Source organism: Triturus cristatus, chromosome 3_2, assembly GCF_964204655.1.
Source record: "Triturus cristatus chromosome 3_2, aTriCri1.1, whole genome shotgun sequence".
Classification (NCBI taxonomy): domain Eukaryota; kingdom Metazoa; phylum Chordata; class Amphibia; order Caudata; family Salamandridae; genus Triturus; species Triturus cristatus.
In genome coordinates this window covers 827,637,435-827,662,272 of record NC_140584.1, presented here as the reverse complement: position 1 = coordinate 827,662,272, position 24,838 = coordinate 827,637,435, and the positions used below count along the sequence as shown (strand labels likewise).

At 43.6% G+C, this 24,838-nt stretch overlaps 1 protein-coding gene across 1 annotated transcript in view; it reads left to right on the top strand.

Moving 5' to 3' along the window:
- PITPNA (phosphatidylinositol transfer protein alpha) overlaps positions 1-24,838 on the top strand; it is a 230,081-nt gene that overhangs the window by 29,946 nt on the left and 175,297 nt on the right. The window contains exons 3-4 of the mRNA XM_085649058.1: positions 12,636-12,781; positions 13,949-14,040. Coding sequence (XP_085505184.1) covers positions 12,636-12,781; positions 13,949-14,040 — 238 coding nt within the window. The remainder of the gene's footprint in view (positions 1-12,635; positions 12,782-13,948; positions 14,041-24,838) is intronic.

The window sequence follows — 24,838 nt, the reverse complement described above, 5'->3', positions numbered from 1 at the left end:
TTTCTTCTCCGCCTCCCACCCACCCCCGTCTCTACTCATTCCACCCCCCCAACAGAAGGGAAAACAAGGATTGGCATAGCCAATAGGTCTCGCCTTTGGGATCTTATAAGATAAATTAAAGGCATCGTTATTTAAATAAAGTGTAATACGTGGCCTATGGGCACTTGGTAGTTGTGATTTGCAAAGTCAAAACTCCGCATAGATCTGCCAGTCTATTAGTGCCGCTCATGGGCGAATGGTGGCAAAATGCTACTTAACAAATTGTTCCTCTGCCACTAAAAACAATTTAAAACAATGTTGGTTGGTTTACCCCCGAGTTCTCTCACCGCACCATGTCTAAGTAGCATCATAGTGCAAGAAATATCTTTGGAAATAGTCGCTCCCTTTAGTCTAAGCATTAAAAAAAAGCACTTGACATTTTCTCAATTCTTCGGACTTCTGAGGCGCGATCAGTAAATATTGGCACCCACGGAACAACATGTTAGTAATATTATGAATACTTCAAAAGGATGAGCGATAATAGTAAGCACAGCTAATCTAAGATGCCGACTTGCGTGCTATTGTAGTTTTAGTAATAACTATGGATTAAACAAGCATCGCAACAATTTTAGGCTGCTCCTTTTCTCTCTACGTGTTAACTGTAGTTTCGTTTACAAGAGGAGGCGACCTCCCAGATGCCAGATAGTGCGAAGCTAGAAAAACAAGCAGAAAGTGGGATAAGAGGGGGTAGGGCACGTCGCGCGCACTAAGGGGAGAGAGGCACGCAGGCTGGCAAATGGTGTGCACTTTTGTGGCAGCTTTGATGTTCTCAGTGGCCACGCGGCTCACTGAACATCAAAGCGGCTGCGAAAGTGATCACGCAGGCTGACAAATGGTGCGCGCACCCGGCGCACATGCACTGTAGCTGGAGGCCTGAAAAGCCACTAGTTTGCACTTCCAAATCCCGCTTACTAAAACTCTCGCCAGAGCAGCGCTAAAGCGCTGGCTCAGGCGAGACCTAAAAAGCACTATGAAGCGGCCAGCGCTGGCTGTTTCATAGCCTTTTTCAGGTTTTGCCTGCACAGCGCTTGCGCTGTGCTTGAGAAATCTATTCTTTTTAATATAAACTTAAAAGGGACTTGCATCCCGCCTCCTCTCTTTCCTGGCTTCTCATTGGTTCCTGCTTGTCCCACTTACCTTTCCTCCATTTCTATTGGCTGTAGCATATTTTCCTGCATTTACCAATGCTTGTTCCTCCTCTGCTTCTGTTATCCGTTTCCCGCTGCTGAAATATTGTTAATATCCGCTTTGGTGGAACCATATTTTCATAAAGTTTTGCCTTTTACTATTGCTGCATATTTATATAACAATTTATCACCTCAGAGAGATTAAGCGATTTGCATAGAATCACAGGAAATTACGCAGCGCCTCCTAGACTCCAACCGGGATCCTTAGCTCTCGAGTCATCCGCTCTGGCCGCTGTTCCACATGCTCTCCACTCCTGTGTTATCTGTCGGGTAGCTCTTACCTTCTTCCAGACATTGATTGAAAACTGTTTTTTCATTACACTGGCGAAACCAATGCATTATCAGTTGTTTGCTTCACCGGCCTGTTATCCATTCCCCCTGCCCGAATTCCTACACATTTGCATAATTTTCGGATGTGACTGTAAGTTGGTGCTGGAAGTTCATTAGAATGTTTCGTGCAAGTGCATACCATGCTTGGATTTTTTTCAGGAGCACTTTGAATCCGTTTTATAATACATTGTGAACATTTTGTGTGCGAGTGTATAACCTTGCTTAAATGATTGGAGTATTCTGAAATCCTTCTGTGTCCGTATTTCAGCAATTTGTATTTGAATGCATGCCTCTTAAATTTTCCATGGAGTACTCTGATACAATATTGCAATAAGAACTCTCTAGCATTTTGAATGCCAGTGCATACCTTGTGTACCTTTCCCTCGTGAGTACGTCAACATATATTGCACTTGTATACAGAATGCTTGTGAAAATCCTGCTTTTCATGGAAAAACCTAGTTTCCTTAGAACTTCACAACTCTCTCCTCTTTTTGGTAGTTAGTGAGGGAAATATGGAAAGAAAACCAGAAAAGAAAAATACTTCAAGCACCCCTATTTAAGAACTTATTTCCTAAACTATTTTACCACTTTCAACTTTTCAAAAAGGTACTCCCTTGGAGTAAACTGCTTATAGCCACTAATATCAATTACTTGTCAATAAATGGATCTAATGGTTCGCAAGTGCAGTCTATGGAAGTTTTGAAAGAAAAATTTCCTTTAAAAAAAATAAAAATGGTCATCCCAGTACTATTTAACATTTTGTCCTGTGATTGAACCACCCCCTCATTCCCCCAACCTAAGTTTGTGAACTTCACATAGGATCAGTAATTCCGATCGTGGAATGTCATCACTAATGGATGACTACATAACACAGGAGAGTGCGACCAAAGTATTGGTGCAGGATGGGAGGCACTTGCGAGAAAAGACACGTAGCATGCAGCCTCCTCCTTTCTTCCATGGAAAGTGATCAACACAGATTTAAAGTAGCGCTCGCGTCCTGCTGACATATTGGCAGTAAACGTTCAGGCAACTTTTTCAAGTTTCCCATTTACCAGGAAAGAGTGGATAGTGCTTTAAAAAGCACTCTCCCAGTTGCCAGTGTTCCTCGCTCATGTTGGTCATTGAAATTTGGACCTTACTAAACCCAGCTATGAGGAACTGCTATTCATCTTCTTTGGAAGACTGCCTCCCAGCATTATCAGGTTTGGTATGGTGAGAGCAGGACCACAGGTTTATTGTGACTTAACTAGTGTGCAGCCTCGGCAGAGGATTGATTGGTGCTCTTTTCAGTAACTGTACACCCTTCACAGGCGAATTAAAGTGATCCTTTGTGATCTGCTGTCTGTCAAGGACCAGTTATTAGAGCTCCATCTCTTTGATTTGGATTAGAGGTGTTAAGAAATACCTGCGAGGATTAAAAAGGGAGACAGTAATACGGGTGCCCTGGATAATCCTCTTTATTGCTGACCTCTGACCCTTCAATCCATGGCTAACCCACAGGCCAGCACTGACATTGCTCCACAGGAGAAGGGTGTTTAGTAATGTCTACAGGCGGGGCAGCGTTTGCATACAAGCATTACAAGGAAGCACTTTACTTTCTAATGGAGAACCGGTATACTGACAAGAGCACAGCGAGTTAAGCTGTCACTGCTGAGATGCATGTGTGATATGCATACTGACCATAGAATTTCCATCAGGGTTGACTCGGACGTTCATTCTTCTGAACTACGGCATAAAACAATACTAGATTTCTAATGGGTCATACTGATTGCATGTACAAGCATTCTCTATAAAGTGCTTGGTAAAAAGGTACTGTATCACTAACTTTACTATGAACCAGAGTCCAAGAACTCTGTCAGCCAAATGATGCCCATTGTGCTGCCCTGCTCACAGAAACAGCCACACCCTTTGCCAGGCTCCTTGATGCTAAGCCCACCGGTAGGCCTCGCCTCATCAGGCAACTAAGAAAACCTAGGTTGAGTTCTAGAGCATTGAAAGCCTGATTCCAGCCAGTTACAGCTAGGCAAGTTTTGGGGCCATGTGTAGACAGAGGCCTCATTGAACGTCTGAATGAGTACACTGCTGGGAGAATGAAACAAGTTACGGTCTTTCAGGCGTTCTCTAGCTCGCTCATCTCTCGGCCCCCTGTTGAAGCTGGAGGGCAGTCTTCATACAAGCCTGGAGCAATGTTTGTAATAGGTAAGTTTTTTATGTCATGCTGGGTCCTTTGGCTACAGCAACAGCAGGTAGGCCAGGCCAGAGCTGAATCCTCCATCCAACTGTGCCTGTCTTCTAGCTTGCACCCCAGACCCGACACAAACATTCTAATACATCATTCACTCTTAGCATTCCAGACACCAGCTCAGGCAGGATGCCCCCCTTCACCCCAACTTCTACCTCCTTGGCCGGTGAGATATTAGTGCTTTGGGGAAGCCTACTCCATCCACAAGATTCCTCCCTCATCCCATGTGTCCTGCTCCCACTCTTCATCTCTCATAGACCATCTTTTCCATCTGGCTGTCCTCCAGGCTTTGAGAGTGTGGGTCAGTGCCGAGAGTCATGTTTGAGCTGTGCCATGGGTTAATGCTGCTGGGAGGCCATGCACCTTGCCTCCTCCTGCCTGTCGGGGTGTGCTCTTCCGGCTGTGCCACCAATCAAGTGATGGCCAGTGCTATAAATTGTAATATAAGACTCAATATCCCAGAGTGCCAGTTTGCTACAGTGAAGTTCTGATACACCCAACAGAAGTAATGCACCTCCGCTGTGAAGTGCAGGTTCTCCCTTTAAATGTAATAAGTGCAGGCACTCGCCTGCTGACAGTTGCCTATTTAAAGCACTTCTATGCAAGCAGATTGGCCGGAGGCCAGTAATGTCCACGTGTGCAGCCCTCAGTTTTACAGACGATTAACGATCCGCAATGCAAACTTGTTATTTTACAATGGAGATAATGATTACCCTGGTTGGCACTCTTATTGACGTTGTCATGGCACTGAGTACCTGTGATGATTGCTGCAGAAGTGCGGTCCTCGAGCTGTCCCGGTGCCTCATCCCGTTTCCTCAGGAAGTATTGTCGAGCGCCGCGCAAGGGCCTACCCACTTTTGAAGTGTTTGAAGTGGAGAGAAAAAGGCACTGGTGTGGTCGAAGTGTCGGGGAAGAGAAGGGGGCTGTTGAATAACTCTTCACGGGTGTAGAAACACTATTTTACGAGGTGTGTGTTTTTTGCAATACTGGCTTCTCTGTGACGCATCCTCCTTGATAAAAATCCGACTGTCCCTTCCGGGGCTCTGGTAGTTCAAAGTGCATCTAACCGCAGACCAATGCAAATTTCTGACTAGAAAGCTGCAAAACGTGTTTATATAAAACTAGTTTGGGCAGGTGAATAGAGCCTTCCTTAGAGATGACCTTTACTTCGGAGCATAATCTCTCCACTTGTCCGTTTCTCTTAGCAACAACAGCCGTTAGTGAAAACATGAAATTCAAAAACTTTTCTCTGAACTCCGCCTCTCCAAAATACTACTCTGTAAAGTAAAGTTAATCGTATTTTATCTCAACAGTTTATACAATTTGTACACGTAGAAGCTTTTTTTGTTGGTGTGACCTGAGAATGGACTGTACTAATTGAAGGCACTGAAAAAAATAAATTAAGTTGAGCTGGAGGGCTTAAAAAATTGCTAAGTGCGCAGCGCAGTCTCAACCTTCCAACTCGCCTGTCCCGATACCACACAGATTAGTCTAACTTCTGTCATATTTTCAGATTTTCTCATTGTATATTGTATATAAAACTGCTCCCGCTTGCTTTGGTTCGGCTGCATTTTTGGTTCCTTTCGACAAAGAACTTGAAAGATTTGCACATCCACAGATCAGAGGTCTTTTCTTTGGGACAAGGGGCAGTCAGAGATTATTACTAGACACCACTATGTGTGGCAAATATTATTGCTCACTGCTGTCACATGGCCAACATACTGGCGCACTCCAAAGTGGATAACCAAGAAGACCCTCTTAGGCTCGTGACTCTCAAGCGAGCGAGGGTGTGAAGTCAACTCTTACTGCAGGAGAAGGAGGGCCTTAGAAATACAAAATATAGCATTACGTAGCATATTACACTACATAACTCCAATGTCCAGAAAGTGCTTTATTAACGGTTAAGTACCATAGATAATTAAAAATATTATGCACCCAGTGGGCAAACATTTTTATAGCGCCTTCTCACTAAGCGCTGCTGTTCTATTTAAGATTGAGCTGAATGGTCAATGTTACCATGTAGATTTCTGTTGGTGGACTGTGCAATGTTCTAGAACACTCTGGTCTCCGAACTGAAAATAGGTGTTTGAGTGATGCCATACAGGCAGAGGTAAAGGCTTTACTTTGGTGTAGCTGCCGTGGTATCCACGGATGCTGCTGAATGAAAGATGGTGCACCTGAAAAACTCCACATCTCTTTAAAATAGTCCAGAATTCTCTTAACAAAAGCCTGTAACCCACTATTCAAATAGAATTACCCATTCGGAATCCAGGACAACTTAATTGTCAAGATGGTTAGGCAGCTGGCCAAAAGTGACCACAGCGGTGTCTCAGTCCAATTCACTGGACTGGAGGAATTGCTTCAGAGCCGCCCTACAGGTCGCTTACGCCTTTGGTGGGGACCTATGGCAAAATAATGGCTGTTTCCTCTGTTTGTCAAAATGTGCATTTGTTTGGGCACAGGGATAAGTATCTTACAAATTTGCAGTTGCGGTGGAGTTTTCCAGTGGTGGAGCACCTGCAGATACTGGGACCGCCATTGTAAGCAACAGTGGTACCAGAATGCATTGTCCAGAATTAAGGAAAGGGTGACACTACTTTAACGAGAAATTTCTACAGAACCATAAGGGTCTGAATGGTGGTTCAAATGGTTCCACAAACAGGATGGGCCTCCTCGAGTCGTTGGGACTGAACTGATTGTCCTTTGTTCCATTGGAATGGCAAAGGGGTAGACATCCCATTAGCATGGGGAAGGTCTAGGATGGAGCAGATACACCCTGCTGACTTTGGAAGGCGATGGAACAGCTTCTCGTCCCCTTTTGCCTCTTACATTTCCTGTGCAGCCAGACTAGGGAAACCTGGTGGCTGCAGAGCCATGCTATTTTCATGAACGATGCTCATTATGGCAGATGTAGTCTGCTTGGCCTCCGGATCTATTCCTTCAGAACAGGTCAGTCTGCATGGCAGGGAAAGTGCAAGCAGCTAGGCCTCCTTTTTCCTGTAGTTGCTGGCAAAGTTTAGGTGGTTTCTGCTGTGGTTCTGCACTGATACCATTTTCTCCTGCCTCAAGTGGTTTGTGTATTGGCCTCTATATGGAGTACCTTTGTCAGAGGACATGGCCACAACAGAGGACACGGCCACAACAGAGGACACTGATGAAGAACGGGTTTCACTGTGGCATTGGAAATCTGCATTATAACAAGGGATTTGACCTGGGTACTTCCCCCCCCCCTCCTGCCTCCCAAGTTGGGTAGAGGAATAGGAAAACATGTGTGCAGGTTGAATTGCCAGTCTAGCACAAACAAGGCTAATATCTTGTGCTGCTCACAGATGTTTGGCTGTGTTGACCCCAGCACTTACCAGTCCAGTTACAGACTGACCGATACACACCGGAGGTTATAGGCATCCTTCTTGCATGCCACAGACATGATTAAGGCAAAGGGCCCGTGTTATGAAGAATGACATAACGTTTTTCAGATGAGAGGAAGGAGGTACACTACCCACAGTTAAAAGGTGCATGCCCCAATTATAAGTATGCTGTAAATACCACCAGACGCTGCATAGCTTGGGCAGTCGCCACTGTCATTGAAAGGAGGGTACACTTTGAGTTCCCCCTAAAATCCCACTGTCGACAGAAATGTGCAGTTAAATGGAGAAGTTCTAGTGGACCTGATGGTCTAGCTCAGTGTTTCCCAAACTGGGGTCCGTGGACCCCCAGGGGTACATGACACATTCCCAGGGGGTCCGCAGGCAGCAGTTTTAAAAGCACTGCAAAGTTCCTTGTAGAATTAGCAGTTTTTGAGCAACAGTAACCGTGTCAAGATAAGACCAGTGATTAATGTACCTGCTGGAGAGAGATGAGAGTTTGGTCCAGTGGCAGGTTTGCATGTAGCTCAGAGGGTTAATGTGCCTGCTGCAAAGAACGTGTACCATGCATTTTAAAAAACAGTATCTTATGTGTATAGGTCAGTGGGTTACTGATTTTGTCACAGAGATTCTTTTGTTACTCTGCAGCTCATAAGAGACAATCAATCTAGCACAGTGACCTATCAAAGAGCTGCTTACACACTGCATGCTACAAGTTAGTAACTTATGTTTTTTTCCCAGTCTTTCATTATCCTGATGCTGTTAAAGGAGTTTATTTGGGTGGAAATACATTTTTATTGTTAGTCAATGCTAAACACTGTTATGTTCTGAATCCTGAGTTTGTGCTTTTCCAGACCAAGCACTCTTTAAAAATGCCTACTAGTATGAATGACATGTGAACCCTACACCTTGTAGTCCCCTTTACCTTTCGTAACATTTTCTCTACACTGATTTACAATTATGATTCATTGTCTCTATATGTGTGCGATGTAAAGTGCTCTGAAATCCTACAATGGTATGAGAGATGCTATAAATTAGAACAAATGAAATACATGTGACGGAGGGGCTATGGAGAGATGAGAGGCACTGTTGAAGGGTGATAATAAGGGAATCATTGAAGAACCCCAACAAAGATTGTTGTGTCCTGGTGCATAGTAAGATCATCATTTACTATTCTTTAAAAGTTAATACAGTTCAATATATAATGATAAATGTGTTGTAGAATGCACCATTGTTTCCTAAATTTTCTTGGTGGGGAGAGCCTCCCAAAGCCCCTTTGTAGTGGTCAGGCTCACTCACTGCACTTGGTGTAAACCGTATGAGAATTGGTCTGAAAATATTTGCTAGGAGCAGGAGCCTTGTAATGCAAAATAAAACTAACCATTTAAAATGTAATCACGGAGATGCAGCAACAACCTTCCCATTAAAATGTTCAGTTTTTTGCAAACTCTTTCAATATAAAATACTAAAATCCTTAGTAATTTGGGTACTTGTTTTGTGTGCATGTGTGTTCATTTTTTTCGAATTACTCTTTTAATGTTTGAAAATCAAACCATACAAATTGCTGGGGGTCCCCGGCTTCCAGTGGTGAGTCGATGGGGGTCCTCAGGAGTCAAAAATTTGGGAGCCACTGGTCTAGCTCACTGGGAGAAAAACACACAGGGCTGTCTAGAAACGTACAAGAGCAGAGGGAAACCACTTAACCGAAGTCATGCAGAGGACTTTCGTTTTAACGGATGATGATTCACCATGCTTCATCCTTACTTATTTTGTGTCCTGGTCTTGTCATTTTGATGCTATAAATATTAACAATGATGTGTGCAACATTATACATAGACCTAAACATTTTACCATTTCTTTCTTCACGCCATGTGTCTCGTGGTTGTCCCTTGAATTCTGACAAGATAAAAGGGTAAAAAAATTGACAAGAGGTCAAACCAGAACAAATCAAATAAAGAGGTCTTTTTTGGTGGTACCCACAAGTACTGCTTTTTCCATCTCCAGTAAAATGCCGATATGGAAAAAAAGATTTAAAAACAGTTTATCTGTGTCCATTATTTGTTCAGTTTTGCCTCTTTAAAAATCCTATTTCTCCCTGGCTATGGATTGCCGAGTCACAATTCTTATGATGCACATGCCCTTCTATGAGGCAGGTGAAGGAGGACTCCATCACTTATCTTCATCTGCCCTGGCCAATTGGGGGAAGACTGCAAATATTGAAATTTCTGATGTTGTTTACATTATAATTCCTACTATTACTTCCCGGTATTATAAGGGCATACTTGTAATTCTTGCTATTGATTTTTTTTATATTATTTACATTTTTTTGTGTTTTACAGTTATGTCCTTTGCACCTGATGCATTACTTCATGCCCCTTCATTGTTAACGGCATACAGTAAATTTGGCCAGATTTTTGGGGGTTTGTTTTTAAACAGGAAAATACAAAGGCATCATCCACAAATGAAACCGTTCAGAGAAACTGTTTCTTACTTCAAGCCTGCAGAAAATAAACTAAGTATTAATGCTCCTCTACAGCTGTAGACAACCCTGAAGCAGTGGGGGAAGGTGAGATATTTCCAGGTACATTGCTTGGGTGATGGTGCAGAAAGTCAGTTGTGCTCAATGCACTAGAGGAAAGTGACTTGCCTTTGTTCTGGAAATGCATACATGAGAAAGTATTTATTATAATCAACTTTGGTTCACAACTACTTTTATTGGGAGCTTTGAGTCCGCATAAATACAACCACATTAAGCAAACCATATATACAGTTCAGTCATGTCATTCAAATAACAAAGTAACTTTATCTTTATAGAAGCCGTGAATTAAGTAATACTATACCTGCCCACAACAATGTACGTAGCTTAAAACTACATATAACAATAAAAATAAAAAGATACCGTAGGATAGACAAAGGAAAACATAGAAAAAGCCTCCTCTGATTATTATTGCTAGGCTCCAAACTTGCATTCGTAAATACCAACTGTGCCTAGTATTCAAAGTATGTGATGTTGCATACTAATACCAAATGCAGTGTGGTTGCTGCATAGTCCTATATTCTCATCCACCCCCTTTCACTTTCAGATTTCTGTGGGATCTGGTATAAGGACCTCTCTGCTTCAGATCTTTACAGATGCTGCCTGAAGACTCTTTGGTCTAGTTCTCAGCCGGTCCCTAGTATACCACAGCGAGTACTAATTTACTGCTTATGTCACCTCTGTGAGGAGAGGCCTCTCCTTAGTTTTGTACTGACCAAACCCAGATTTGGCCATTTTTTGCTGGAACTTTTACTTTGCCTTCTCCACTGTCCCACTGAATCGAAAGACCTCGCAGCCTCGAAATGAGGAACACAGTGAGGAAATGACATAATACTTAAAGGAGTATGATGAGACTCTAGTTGATGGTTGACCAAGCACAACAAGATTGAGACCCTTGCAGCTGTACAGAACTATTCCGTGATGATGTTTGGAGGAGCACATTGGGATACAGATGTAATACTCTGAGAAGAACAATGAGTGAATGAGGCTATCCTTGGAAGAGGAGAATGAAACGGTTAAAATGCTCAGAAAAGAACAATGAGAACGTATGCAATGCTTGGAAGAGTATGTTGCGACTAAGGCATATGAAAAGGGCATGAGACTTTTCTTTGAAGTTCATGATGAGAATGTAAGACAATGTTTGGAAGAGCAGGCTGGGATGAAAGACTATACATTGAGGGTCACAATAAGAATAAGAGACAATTTTCAGAAGGGTGCCCTGTGGAGCATAATGAAAGTGTACAATTCTACTTAGAGGAGTGCATTCAGAATGTCGAAGCAATGTTTCTAAAAGCAGAGAAAAATTGTTGGGGGATGGTTCCAGGAACACAATAAGAACAAGTCCGGATACTTAAATCATAATGAGAATTTGACCAAATGGATGGTCACAGGAGCACAATGAAAATGTGAAATATATTTTTGGAAGAGCAGCAGGAGAGTGTGCGATTATATTTGCAGCAGCACCATGGCAATAAAGGACAATTCTCGACATAATACAATGCGAATCAATCATGACTCTGACGAGTGCTTTAAAAATTAGAAGTCCAGCGCCAAGAAGTGCAGTATGAATTAACGGTCATGCTCTGAGGTGTATGTTGGGTATAAAGTGTGTGTGTATGTGTATATATATATATATGGGAAACAAAGTCTTTGATGAGGCAGCGTGTAGGCGTTCAGTCAACCAAACGACTCAGCTGGGCTTCCACCAATGGCAGCGAGATGGATCACTGATAAGCTACAGGTGGCAGGAGTCGGTGTTTGGCATTTGATAAAGGGACTCAACCCGAAAAGCGTCATGCCTCCTATGCTGCAATAAAGGTTTTCCTCTTGGCTCCCCGTTTGTGTCCCTCCGGTTCTTTCCCTGGTGAAGTGAATCTTTTTTGGATATATATATATATATATATATATATATATATATATATATATATATATATATAAACAAACATATATATATAAACAGCCACTTGCAGTGGCGGGCCCAGACAGGGTCGCGACTCCCAAAATCCAAACAAATCGTATCCAAGTTTCAAGAAACGATGTCCAGGCCACAAAATAGTTGTCAGCGTGTTTTTTAATCTCAAACGCCCAATCACTCGACGCGTGTCGGAGGTCGGAGGGAAACCTCCTTGTTTACGAGTGTATGTGTTTACACAAAGTTTATACAAATCATGTGACACCTTTTGTGATAGTAATAGAAAACAGACTCAGTGCTATTGCATACCTTTCTAGGGCTAGAAAACAGACTACATTATACTGTGCCATTTACATTTTAGAGCCGCAAGCTCTATATACACACATATATGATTTTGTCTATCTTTTTATTAAGGCACTATTGATGTATGCCAAAATATATATTTATTGGGTCTATTTATGTATATTTTCCCATATTGTACTTTCTTTTTTATAAATCTTTTTATTGTAACAGAGCAGAACAGCATTCCACAAATTCGTTTTTAAATACAGTACCAAGCATTATCACACCATACCATACATTAACATTGTTTGTCAATGACTGGGTCCCCAACCTCTTTGCCCCAACATAGTTAGTAACATCCTCAGGTTGTCTCAGATTCGATCACTGTAAAAATTGTTTCGCCCACTGGAGGAGTACATATGTTGGCTCTTTACTCATTCCATTTGTTCCAGATTTCCCCCCACTTTTTCGGGCACCCTCTTTTCACATAGACTGGTGAATGTTGGTGGAAAAAGCAGTCTATCTCTCTTCCAATCCCGCAGTGTGAGTGCGGGGGCCAGGTTTGTATCTTCCCACACGTTCCCATATTGTACTTTCAAATTAATAGAATTGTTTACCTTGCAAAAATATTTGAGACAGTGTTTAGAGGAGTACAATAGTCAACACTTTGTGCCCCATGATTTTAATGCCTTTCTATAACATATTTCGAAATTAAAATGTTCTTCCTAATTAAACCTTTCAGTATCAAGTGGGTCAGTTGTACTCCGTAGCAGAAGCCAGTAAAAATGAGACCGGTGGTGGTGAAGGAGTCGAAGTGCTCATGAATGAACCGTACGAAAAGGATGGAGAAAGAGGACAGTATACTCATAAGATCTATCATCTGCACAGGTAAAGAACCCTGAGCATCATTCACACTGGATCATCTTAGTTCTCGCGTTCTTTGACTTGAAAGACAAGTTTCTCTTTATGTGGTTCTCAGTATAGCATGCATCCATATGTCTGTGCCTTTCCATGCCATGGTATGTCAATGGCCCTATGCCCCTTTATGGCGTTATCTGTGACTCTGAATACTATGCTGCTTACAATGGGCACCATGTTTGCAATGATACCCTCTGCTAGGCCTCAAAGCGTCCTTGCTTTTACTTAATCTGTAGTCCCACATGCCTTGCTTCACTAGGTCGATTGCCTTGTATACCATGCTTCCATTAGTCTTTGACTTTATTTTAAAAGATTCTCTACACCTCTGTCTTTTGTATGCTGTGGTCCCGTATCTAAGGCATTGTATTTCATGGCCCCTGTATCTGTGAATCTCTGCAATGCACCCTGTATGACAATGTGCTGGCCACTACTTGGTCTCATAGGTAGTGCTTATTTTGCCTATTACCCTATGTATTGTTCCTATGTCTGTGGTTCGGTATGCAAAGCTCTCCTGTATCTGTGGCTTCATTTGCTTTGCTCCTTGTATCTGTGATTTTATGTGCTGTACTGTCCAGTATCTGTGCACCTTGCTGGCCTTCATCTTTGGCTCCATCCATTGCTACATTTTACTTGTAGACCAGGTACCTGTGGTTCATTATGTCATGCTCCCCTGTATACCTTTTTCTGTATATCCTGCTGCCATATAGCTATAGTCCGGGAAGCTTTGTTCCAGATTGCGCTGGTTCACTACGACATGCTGTCACTCATATCACTACATACTTGCACCGTTTGTTCACAAGGAGCGCCTATTGCTACTCTTGTGTGTCAATTCATCTTTACTGTGTCCATAGTACATGCTTGTCCAATCGCTGAATTTTATTTTTATTTTATTGCTAGAAGGGTTTCATATTAGCACTCACTAAAGCTCCCCAAGATAGTTTTGTTCTTGAAGTGATTTCGAAGGAGTACATTTCCTGTTGACTTTGAGGCTAAAGTACACCATACCATGTTACATTATACATGTGGCTCTCAATACCATGCTGTCATGTAGTTGTAATTCAGATTGTATTTATTTATTTATATGGATGGCAAACCGTTTAATGTGCTAACATTTGCTTTGTTCTCACCTTTTTGAAGCAAAGTCCCACCATATGTGAGGATGTTGGCTCCTGAAGGAGCTCTGACCATGCATGAAAAAGCCTGGAATGCTTACCCATACTGCAGGACCAGTGAGTATCAGTGTTTCATGAGTGAGGGGCTTGGAATGTGGATACAAGGGAGTGATTGTCCATCATTTGGGGAGATAGAGATCAATAGTGCACACGTTTGTACTATGATTTTGTCATTATAACAAATGGGGATAGTTTTATTCCAGCCTCTGTTTAAGTTCCCTTTGACAACATGACTTCCCATCCACAGCGTCTAAGGATGGTGTTGCGCAGGTCACTTTTTTGTGGACACATATTTGACTAGTCTCAGAGTTTCTTTCCTCTAGTGGTTGCAGTGGACGGTTCCTACCCATCTTTGTGGACGACTGTGTATTTCCTGGTTGCATTGGGTATAGCTCTCACCAAACCAAGCAGTGCTAAATAAGGCTCCATTCGAATGCTAAAGTTAATCATTGTGGCTATTTTCTCGATCACCTTGCCAGTATATATAAGTCCCATGGCATGGCCAAGCTAAAAGAAGAAAAAAAACTGTATTTGATTCCCTACAACATCTACATGTCTAGTCTTCTTTGATGCTTTGTTTCCACATACTCAAAGGGTATAATAAGTTCTGTGGATAAATTTAAAGTGCAGCATTTGAAGTTTCCAATTTGGGAAAGCGCACCTATTTGCGCACAGCAGAACTCCCACTCTGCTTTGTTAATTTGTTTCCATTTATCTCTGGAGGATGGAATTATAACTGGAGCCTCATCTTGCATGAAAGAGTACAGTTTTGTAACCCAATCCCTAGGTGTCTTGACAGTTAGTAACACTTTAAAATTCAAAAGCGTTTTAATGGTAGGAGGTTCCATGGGAAAAGTGGGAAACCCACCTTTGTACATCAACCATAACCAGTAGAAAAGGAATATATCTAGGGGTGTGTGATTTTGTTTTTTCTTAATCATACAGGTACGAATGAAGTGCCCCTCCTGAAACAGCGCGCACTTGTATGGGCATGGGATAGACTGCTTATCAGAAGCACATACAAATCTGATAAGTAGTCCATCCCATGCCCAGACCGTGCACACTGTTGTGTCTATGAATGGTCTGTTCTGTGGGATTTGTTAACAGATAGTTTGAAGTGGAATAGGGGATGCAGATCTGTTCTGCAGGTGGCTGTGCTGTAATTCTCCTGTATGATCTTGTTTATTTTGCAAAAATATCTACTCCCCATGGTACTTAACTGACCGTTGTGAGAGGAAATTCAAACACAAATATTTTTGTGTTTGGAGTGAGTGAAAATATTAGCAATTTGTACTTTTTTTTTATTGTAAGACTTGAAAGACTCAATGCTAGATATTCACATATAATTGGGCATAGACCCTGGCACTCTTTTATGAAGACTGTCATGTCTGCATAAAGTGATATAATAAGGGGACACAAGGTAACTCAAAGTATATTCTCCAGTTAGAGCTGTTAAATCTTAGTGGTCAGTACTTCTTTCACCAAGGCAAATAGAATCGGGGACCAGAGGCAGCCTTGTGAGACAGCAATTAGCGTGATACCAGGCCATTAACACACAATCGCACCAAACATTGTGAGTAAAGCAACAAGATCCAGTCCACAAAGGGTCGAAATCTACCCATTCTCACAAAAGTAACTAACTAGTTTATGAGGGCAAATATGGTGTGAAGGAGAGCGATTACTCTATTGGCAATCAGTTTAGAAAATATCTTAGTGTCTGATCTATATGTTGGTGCAGAGAGAACTTTGTCATAGTGGCGAGAGAGTTGCCTCCCCACCAACACAGTGGTTCACCTTCCTGATTTAAATGCGGGCGGAAATTAAGTTTGGCCACGGCGGTGAGTATTCCGTGTCCGCCATGTGCAGACTTCTCTGACAACCGACTGAGTAGAACAGACAGTAAAAAAACGGCTACATGTCCATCCGCCCAATTAAGATGGCCGGACATATAGCCTTTTTTTAAAAAATGTTTTTTTTTGACTGTCCAACACCACCAGGCAAACCCTGCCAGTAAAGTACAATTAAAAAAAAATAACGCCCACTTTGCCATTTGAAAAGACTCCTATGGCGAGGGGGGGCTAGTTTCTTTTTTTATTTTCAAAAGGAATATCTTGCTTCTGGATTTTGAAAATAAAAAAACTCTTTGGTGAATGACTCTTCATGTTGACGGAGACTTGCACCAAACAGCGAAAAGCATTGATGGGAACCACCAACATTACGCTTTCTGTCAATGTTTTATATACTACCACCAGCTTTGCTTTCATTCATAAATCTGGCGGGTGTTATCTCCAGGGCGACAGAGTAATTTACTCCATTGCCTTAGCGGGACAATGGGCCATCCAGCAGGATAAGAATGATGACCTTAGTGTTTAGGTTTTTTAATGGGAGCGTTATGTAAGATTTGCACTTATCTGAAGGCTTCTTAGGCTTGAGTAAGGTGATAAGGAGAGCCGCACATTGAAGTGGAGAGCACTTGCTTTATGTATCCTCCCTTGAAGAGAATAAGCAGATGTGGAGCTTATATATCTGAAAGTTCTTTATAAAATTTGCGCCAGAGGTTATCGATGCCTGGCGCTTTCATTCCTGAAAAGCATGATGGGAATTCTCCCAGAGAACATCAAGAGAAAGTGGGATCTTCTGCCACACCTCATTTTCGCCTCCGGTGAATTTTCTTATAAAGGAGTTGGGTTCAGTCCCTTTGAACTTCTGTTTTGGCACCCAGCGCATTAACAACTCACTTTAGTCAGAGGAGGTTATTCCAAGTCACTCCAGAATTATGTGGCAGATCCTCTGGTTGACCTCAGGAAACCATAGAGTCTGCCACATCATTCTTGGGTCCGGCCTAGAAAAATCATCGGGATATTCAAGAGCTGATGAAGGATTGTTATGACCAGAAAGGGATGCTGACTGGGGTCAGGAGGTATCAGTGCTGAAGCCCATTTGTCCCAGAGTTTAGGAGAACACGTTGTGTGGGCCATGCAAGGAAGTGTAGAACATATCTAACATGAACTACTAGGTACACATAGATACCATACTGGAGCCACAAACGGCATGCTATGTGCCATACCTTCGGAGAAACTTTACTGTGAACATCTTAGCAATGACAGAAGAGGTTGAAAAGCACAGTGAATCACTTCCCGTCTTATTGCACAGTGACGAGGATGGGTTTGATGGGGTACAGCTTACCCCTGAACTGACTCCTAAGCAGCAAGTAAGAATGTAGAGAGGTCCGGGTTGATTTGGGATGATTTTGTCATCTCTTCTCGCTGACACCAGAGTTAATATCCATCTTTAGACTTGACATAGACCCAGGTGTTTGTTTTTCACTGACGAGCAAGTTCTGTAGGATTTTGGATAGGGTCTAAGAAAGCATCAACGCAGAGGATGCCAAGATGTTGGACCTGGGAATTATGTGTTCTCGTAGTCCTTGGACCAGTTTAGTATTGTTGGTGCCCAAGCAAGGATTCCCAGACCTGTACCTATGTGTAAACTACCCAGCCCTCAATGAGGTGAACATGATTGATGCATACCCTATTCCCCAAGCAAATGAGCTGGTGGGCCGGCTGGGTGCTCCTGCTTCTTGAGCACCTTTGATCTAACCAGTGGGTATTGGCATATCACCCTGGTGCCAACTGCCAGAGATAAGACTACATTCTTTACACCAGTAGGCTTGTACCAGTTTAGGGCCATGCCTCTTTGACTCAAGAATGCACCTGCATCTTCTCAGTGCCAAGTAAACCATGGTCTGTCAGGGTTGGAGGAGTTCTTTGTGGCCTATCTTAACAACATAGCTATCTTTAGCAACTAATGGGAGGACCACCTGAGGCACCTAGAACTGGAGTTGGTCAAGAAACAGGGAGAGAAACTAATCATCAAGGTAACCAAATGCCAGATGTGGCAGTCCTCTGTAGTGTCCTCTGGCCTTCTGGTAGGCAGCAGGACATTCCACCCCCTGGATGCTAATATCCAGTTTTTGTTAACCGTAGGATGTACCTACTACCCAGACCTTTCTAGAAATCACTGAATATTACAGAAACTTTGTGGCCAACTATGGGTACATAGTTGCAGCCTTGACACACAAGAAACAATCTATGAAAGTGAGTATGTGAGGAAACAGGATTTTTGCAGCTCCTCCCCACACATTTTCTCTCCAATGCTGATGGTTTTAACACTGAAAGTGCACTTGAGCCTCCTAACCAGGCCCCAGTTCCAGTGCTGTCTCCCTAAAATATGATGAATGTTAATTGGTAACCCCACTCTTGGCAAGGACTTAAACCCCATTTTAAGTCCCTGGTAAGTGGTATCTGTGGTACTCGGGGCATTGTAGTCACCGGTGCCTGACACACTGATTGTGCCACCACGAGGATACTCTATATGCCCATGATAGTAGCCTCCTTCCATTAGGGGCTTCTATAAGTGTTCAGGGGGCCATAGGATAACATGGGCTAGCACCAAAGCAACCCCAGGTTGCAAGCTCCATTATGATACCACTGAAAAGTGTCATGTATGGTATCAAACAGCTTGTCTCCTCAAACCCAGTTTTTCCCAAAGCTGGATTTAATGTGAAATACATCCACGTGGCTACCTTAGAGGTTGCCCACCTGGTTGCCCCAGCCTTACCTGTGCCCCGGCTGTCAGCCTGCAGCTGCTGCTACCGAGACAGGAACCTGACCCACTGCCAGGAGGTGTGAATGCTCCAGGAGATGGAAACAAAGGCCTACCTGGAATGGAGATGTCACCTCCCTCCCTGACAGGATGGCTAGTGAAGTGGCATATCCGAGTGATGAGCTTCAAAGCTCCCACCGCCTTAGATGGGAAAAGTAGTAGTCAGGCGGCATACACCCCGAGAAGGCTAGCCACCCCCCTGCCATTTTCAAAAGTAGCAGAATAGAGGCTACTGGGTAGGAAAAGGTGACCCCCCCCCCCCCCCCCAGATGTGGGGCCCATTGACTACCATGTCACACCCCTAAAACCTCTAAATGTAGGATTTAAGGGACTTCCCTGGTACTAGAACCTAAGATCTGATCGACTAAAGGACAAAGAAGAGTCCAGAGTCTGCGATCTGAGGACAGGCACAAAGACTGCACCTGTGGCCAGCTCACTGCAACTGCACGACTAGGACACGTCCTTGGCCAGAGACTGGCTCCAAAGGAATAAGGAACCCCTATGCAAGCCAAAGGCAACTCCAGAACTCCCTTGGACTAGAAGTACAAGTCGCCTGTAGGCAAGAAATCGCGCTCTGATCCAAATAATCACTGGCCATCGGGCCCGCTGAGGAAATAGCTCAAAAGTAAATGGTCTAGTGCATTGTGGGAAACGTAGTCCTGACCACGTTTTAGGCAGCTACTGTTTTTCCTAATACTCCAGGACGTCGAAGTGACCGAAGGCTGAGCTTGCCGCTGCAGAAGCTTGTCGGTGGCCAGTCCGGCTTCCAGCACCTTTGTTTGACACTGTGCCTCAAGGCAATCATGCAGCGTCTTCAACCCGATACTTACGCGACCCAGTTGTCGAGAGTTTGCATCCCCTTCCCACCCAGCTCTATATAAGCGGCAAAGTCAGCAATCGCGGCTCCCGTTCTTCAGCACCAGAGACCGCCAGGACTACTCTGCACCCGGGTTCTGCGAGCCAGGTAAGATTCAACTGACTGTCCAACCCCAGTCATGGGACCCGCCTCACCTTACTTCCCAGTGGTTTCCACTGAACTCGACCTGCAAGTGACCGATTGTCACTAGTCCATTTTCCCATTGACCGTAACGTTAGCGTTGTGGAGGATTGAAATGCACTGATTTTGTTTTTCCTTTAAAAATGTATAACTCCGGCTATACTCGTCCAATTGCATTTATTTTGGTGTCTAAATTTATATACAAATCTGCTTTATTTTTATAAATTGGGGTCCTATTACTTTCAAGTTGTGTCAATTAATTATTGTCCATGTTGGTAATATGAAATGCTTAAAACATGTTCCTCTGGTAAAACCTGGCTGCTCTGTGCCACACTATCTGGACTGAGCTTGGGATTTATTAGTGGGAATCCGAAGGACCTATTCAGGGTAACCTGAGAGTATTGTATAGTGAAACCTAACCAGCCTTACTGCATAATACCTTCTTTCCTACTGAGTTGGACTGCGACGTGTCGGAAGGCATTCGAGAACCTGAAAGTAGCACTTTGCAATGTTCCTGTGTTGAAAGCACCTGACTACGGTCAGGCCTTCATTTGTACAGATTAACACTTCAGGCAGGGCAGTTGAATCTGGGCTGGGTCAACTTGATGTCAAAGTTAGAGGGCATTCATGAGGCAATGACTGCTTCCTGTGGAAGAGAACTGGTCTGCCATTGAAACAGAATGATTTTCTATAGCGTAGGCCCTGAAGAGGCACTGGTCTTACTCATTTAGTACCAACTTTGGTGTACAGACATCCCAAATCAATTGTTGATGACAATGAAAGGGTGAGAATCCCAAGTTGTTACAATAGTTATCTCCTTACAAGCCCTAGATTTCACTGTAGAACACAATGTCTGAATGTAAATTGACTTTCCCAGCAGTTTTGTCAATCCGACGAGTGGGATTCTCTAACTGTGGAGTAAGGTCAAGGGTAGCCTGATCGGGAGGGAGGAAAGAAGAGGTAGAGGGGTAGAGAGAAGGAGAGGGAGAGGGGTAGAGAGAGAGAGAGAGAGAGAGAGAGAGAGAGAGGTAGAGTGACAGGTAGAGTGACAGGTAGAGTGACAGGTAGAGAGAGGGGTAGAGAGGGAGGTAGAGCGAGAGAGGGTTAGAGAGAGAGAGAGCGTGAGGTAGAGACAGGTGGAGAGAGAGGGAGGTGGAGAGAGAGGGAGGTGGAGAGAGAGGGAGGTGGAGAGAGAGAGAGGGAGGGAGAGGGAGGGAGAGAGGCAGGGAGAGGTAGAGAGAGAGGTAGAGAGAGGTACAGAGGGTAGGTAGAGGGAGGTGGGTAGAGGAAGGTTAGTAGAGAGGTAGAGGAGGGGTAGAGAGAGATTAAAAACAGAAGAGAAAAATAAAGCTATGGTCCAGAACGTGTTCTGGAGAGACGTGTACCATCTGTAACAACATGGGACTAGTATTCATGTCCTAAGTTATTGACATAGCCCAAGTCCCTATTTCCAGTGCCAAAGGACTAGGCTATGCGACTCTGAAGGGCTCAGTTGGACCACAGTAACACAGAGCTGTACTCCACCCAGAGAGGTAACATAAGGCTGTGTTTGAAAGACTGAGACTGTGTCTTGCCTTAAAACAGCATACTGAAGTCAGGCATGAGTGCCTCCACAAACTGTTTAGGAATGTATAATTTGAGCTGACTAATGGGTCCCCTCCATTAAACGATCATTTGCATAACAAGATCGCATACTTACACTTGAGCCTATTCTTGATCTGGTGTCCCCACAGTAGCACATCCCCTTATATGTGTGTATGCTTCAGAGTTGGAGCTTTAGGACTGGAGGCCTAGTCTTGGAAGCACCCTGTGACTGAACCCAATTCCTGTGTGCAGTATTACATGTTGCCTTGGCATTAAAGTACTTTTCTGTTTTTACAAGAAAGGCTCGGCATCACATTATCGAGTCTGTTGTTTTACTGTTTAGTTAAGAAATCTTTCCTTCCACATTACATCCCTGAGAAGCCTTTCACTGCTCGCCCTAACTACCCTGAGAGACCACTGTGGACAGGTGTACTTGGCCCAGTTGCAGAGTTAGTGGGACGGACACTAGAGGCAAACAACCTCAACGACCTTGGCTACGCTTCAGCAGCCTGTATGTGCCATGTGGTTCCCTGAACAAGGTAAAAAAATCTTGCATGTGAGATGAGTGGTTTTGGCACTGCCTCTCGACCGTTCTGCCCATGTATGCAAATGGCTTCATCATACGTCTGGCAGAATGTTGCAGAGCCAGGCTCTGCATATGAGTAGTCGTGGTACTGCTGGCATTGGTAACAGTTATGGACTCTGCAAGTGGTTTAGCTGTGCTTTTCTCAGTGAACAGTGTTTAGCCATGTACGTAAGTTGCGTTACTTGGCTGGTGGCAATGGACAGTCCTCTTGTAAGATGATCTCAGATTGCATCCCGCAACCCATGCATTCTGTACAGCAGCCCACCCTCTCCAAGTAGGTTTACACTATGTAAATACCATACAGATATGTTCCCAAATGAGTGTTGCTTTTCTCTTGCAAAGGACACATCATGTAACTGTTTGTGGATGGACGATCTGTGCCTGTGACAGTGTACAGTTCTTGCTTTGTATGTGGATGGTTTTGATATGCTGGTGCTAGTGAACAATTTCTACCCTTTTGAGTGGTTCTGATCTGCTTTCTTGCACTTCTATGCAAGTGTCCACACACTGCTGTTGGCAGTGTGCAGGTCCTGGCTCTGTATGTTAGTTCCTTTGTTCTGCGGTTAGCAGTGATCGAGATGGGTGCAGTTGTTGCCCACACATGTATGTAGCTTTGCTCTCCTGGTGGTCGTCAGTCCCCTGTCTTTGTATGTGTGGTTTTTTCATTTACGTGTTAGACCAAATTTGGTCTTGTTTTTGATGTGGGTACCTTTGCAATATATGCTGGTGACATGGGAGCCTGTTTCCAGTTTTTCTCTCCATGGTAAATAATTCAGTACTCCTCTTCAGGCTTCATGTTTCTCGTGCCTGGAATGATACGATGTGAGAGGTGAACGGCAGCACACTTGGCAACCTAGGGTCTTTATTCCCTGTCTACTAGAGAGTGCTTGTTCCTTCTTAGATGATCTTTAAGTGCAGTTTTATCTCTGATTGGCGGAAAACAGCTGGTGGCTGACAGTCTGATTTCCCTGTGAAGCCTGGCTTGGGCCAAAGCAATGGCAAGCAGTTTCACAAGAAAAGTGTAGATTTCTATTAGCTCAGCTACATAAAGTGAGCAAGAATTAAATAAATATGATGGAATATGGATATAGGAGTTTTTAGAAAGAGGAAGGAACAGATCACAGAGTACGGTAGCTTGCTATTCACGTGTCTTGGAGTAGTCTGATATTATCTAAGATTAGAGGGTGGTCATCCATTGCCTGATGATGTCATGGGGCAGGTATTGCCAGGTTGCAGGCGAAGTCTGATATTGCCAATTGACATGCAGATGGTCAAACACATCCTGTTAGCAGGAATCTAGTGAATGATAATACCAAATTCTGAATGGGTTGGGTATTGCTAGTAGAATGAGTGTGGGAGGATGCTGCATATTGTTGAGTTATGGCTGAGGGACTAACATTTCCAGGTGGTGTGGGAGGTTGAATGTGGTTCGGATGTGGGTTTTAAGTTTTTGAGGCGAGGTGGACGTATTTGTGATGATAGCTGTTCTCAGGCTGTTACAGAGTTGGCAATCGCTATGTAGCGGGAGTGAGGCTTAGGGGAATGTATCTCAAAACTTTTGAGTTGCTCAAATTGCTGGGTGAAGAGAATTTGTGGTAGGTGTGGGCAGCAGGTGGTTTAGATTTGAGGAGACATCTTTTAAGACGTACTTGTGTTAATTTTGTCCGAAATGGAGGGTTGAAGGGGGTATCACCATTTCACTGGGTTGTCTGGGTTCGGAGAGCACAGCATTGGACATGGTCAGATGTTGTATGGTTGTCTCGGTCCCATAACAAAGTCTTAGGGGCTCATTAAAGAATACATATTTGTGGTGAGCTGTCCTTCAGTCATTTTTTTCTGTTTCTGAGAACTGCTGAAATCGGATGACAAGGATTTATCAGAGTCCCATTGTGGGAAAGGACTGAAGAGTACAGTCTGGCGCTTCTTGAAAAGTGCGGGGTGGGAGAATGCGGGGATGGTGGTGGCTTAAGAATGCAGGATGGTCCTTCGTGGTGAGAACTGAGTAACAGGGTGTGGGATCACAGCATGATGGCATGTCAGAAGGTGAGGAGCCTGCGGGATGGGGGAATGAAAAGTCTGAGAGAGAAGGGTAACCCTGTGTGGAGAGTGTTGGGCCACTAGGTCTGAGTGCAGGTTAACACAGGAGTCAGAACATACACGTTTGTGGTAATCGAATCTGTATAGCAGTGGCCAGGTAGTGCAGATTGCTGGGAGTCTGAAATATCACAGGTTTATGGGTATTAGAAATAATGGTAACTTTTTTAACCTTTCATGGCAATCTTGTTGCAACAAATACAGAGCCTCACTACCGTCCAGCTCCTTTTCATTAGCGTCACTGTTGTGCTATGTTTCACTCTTCCTTAGGGCTTCCTCCAGTTGTTTCTTCTTCGCTGCCACAAACCATGCTCTACCTCCCACCTCTGAGGTTTCTGATATCTTCCCTGTGCAGTGTTGTGCCATGAAGAGAAGGCTATTGTATGACACTGTTTCCGCCACAAACTCCTCTTCCCCTGCCAGCAGCTTGTTTCTGTCCAGCCCCTATTGTAGCATTCTGAAGCAATCGACTAGAAGGCACTTCTGGGTGCTGCAGCAATAACAAAGCAGGGCTTCAGGTACTGGCAGTCAGAGAAAATGGGGCCATACTACTGCTAGACCTCACCCTCCTCCCCATTCGCAAAAACCACACAATGTAGGGTTGCATGGTTTACTTTTTACAAAGCAAAATATTAGGCATTAATTAAGATATTGCACTGCAGAGAGATGATAGTCACAGGTCCAGCTTAGGACAGACTTTCTCTGATATTACATTTGATTGACCTTTCCCAAAAATATTTCCTTCCATTTCATAACTAATTAATGATTGATGAAAATGAGAACTGTTTGTTTTGGGCACTGGATTTCACGAAACAATCAAGTAAAGGCTTACTGTAAGAGAACGGGACTTTATAAATCACCTTAAATGGTTTTTATAGCAAATGGGCACTAGCGTTTTCAATACTGTTCAGCTATAAGGGCTGTGTTAT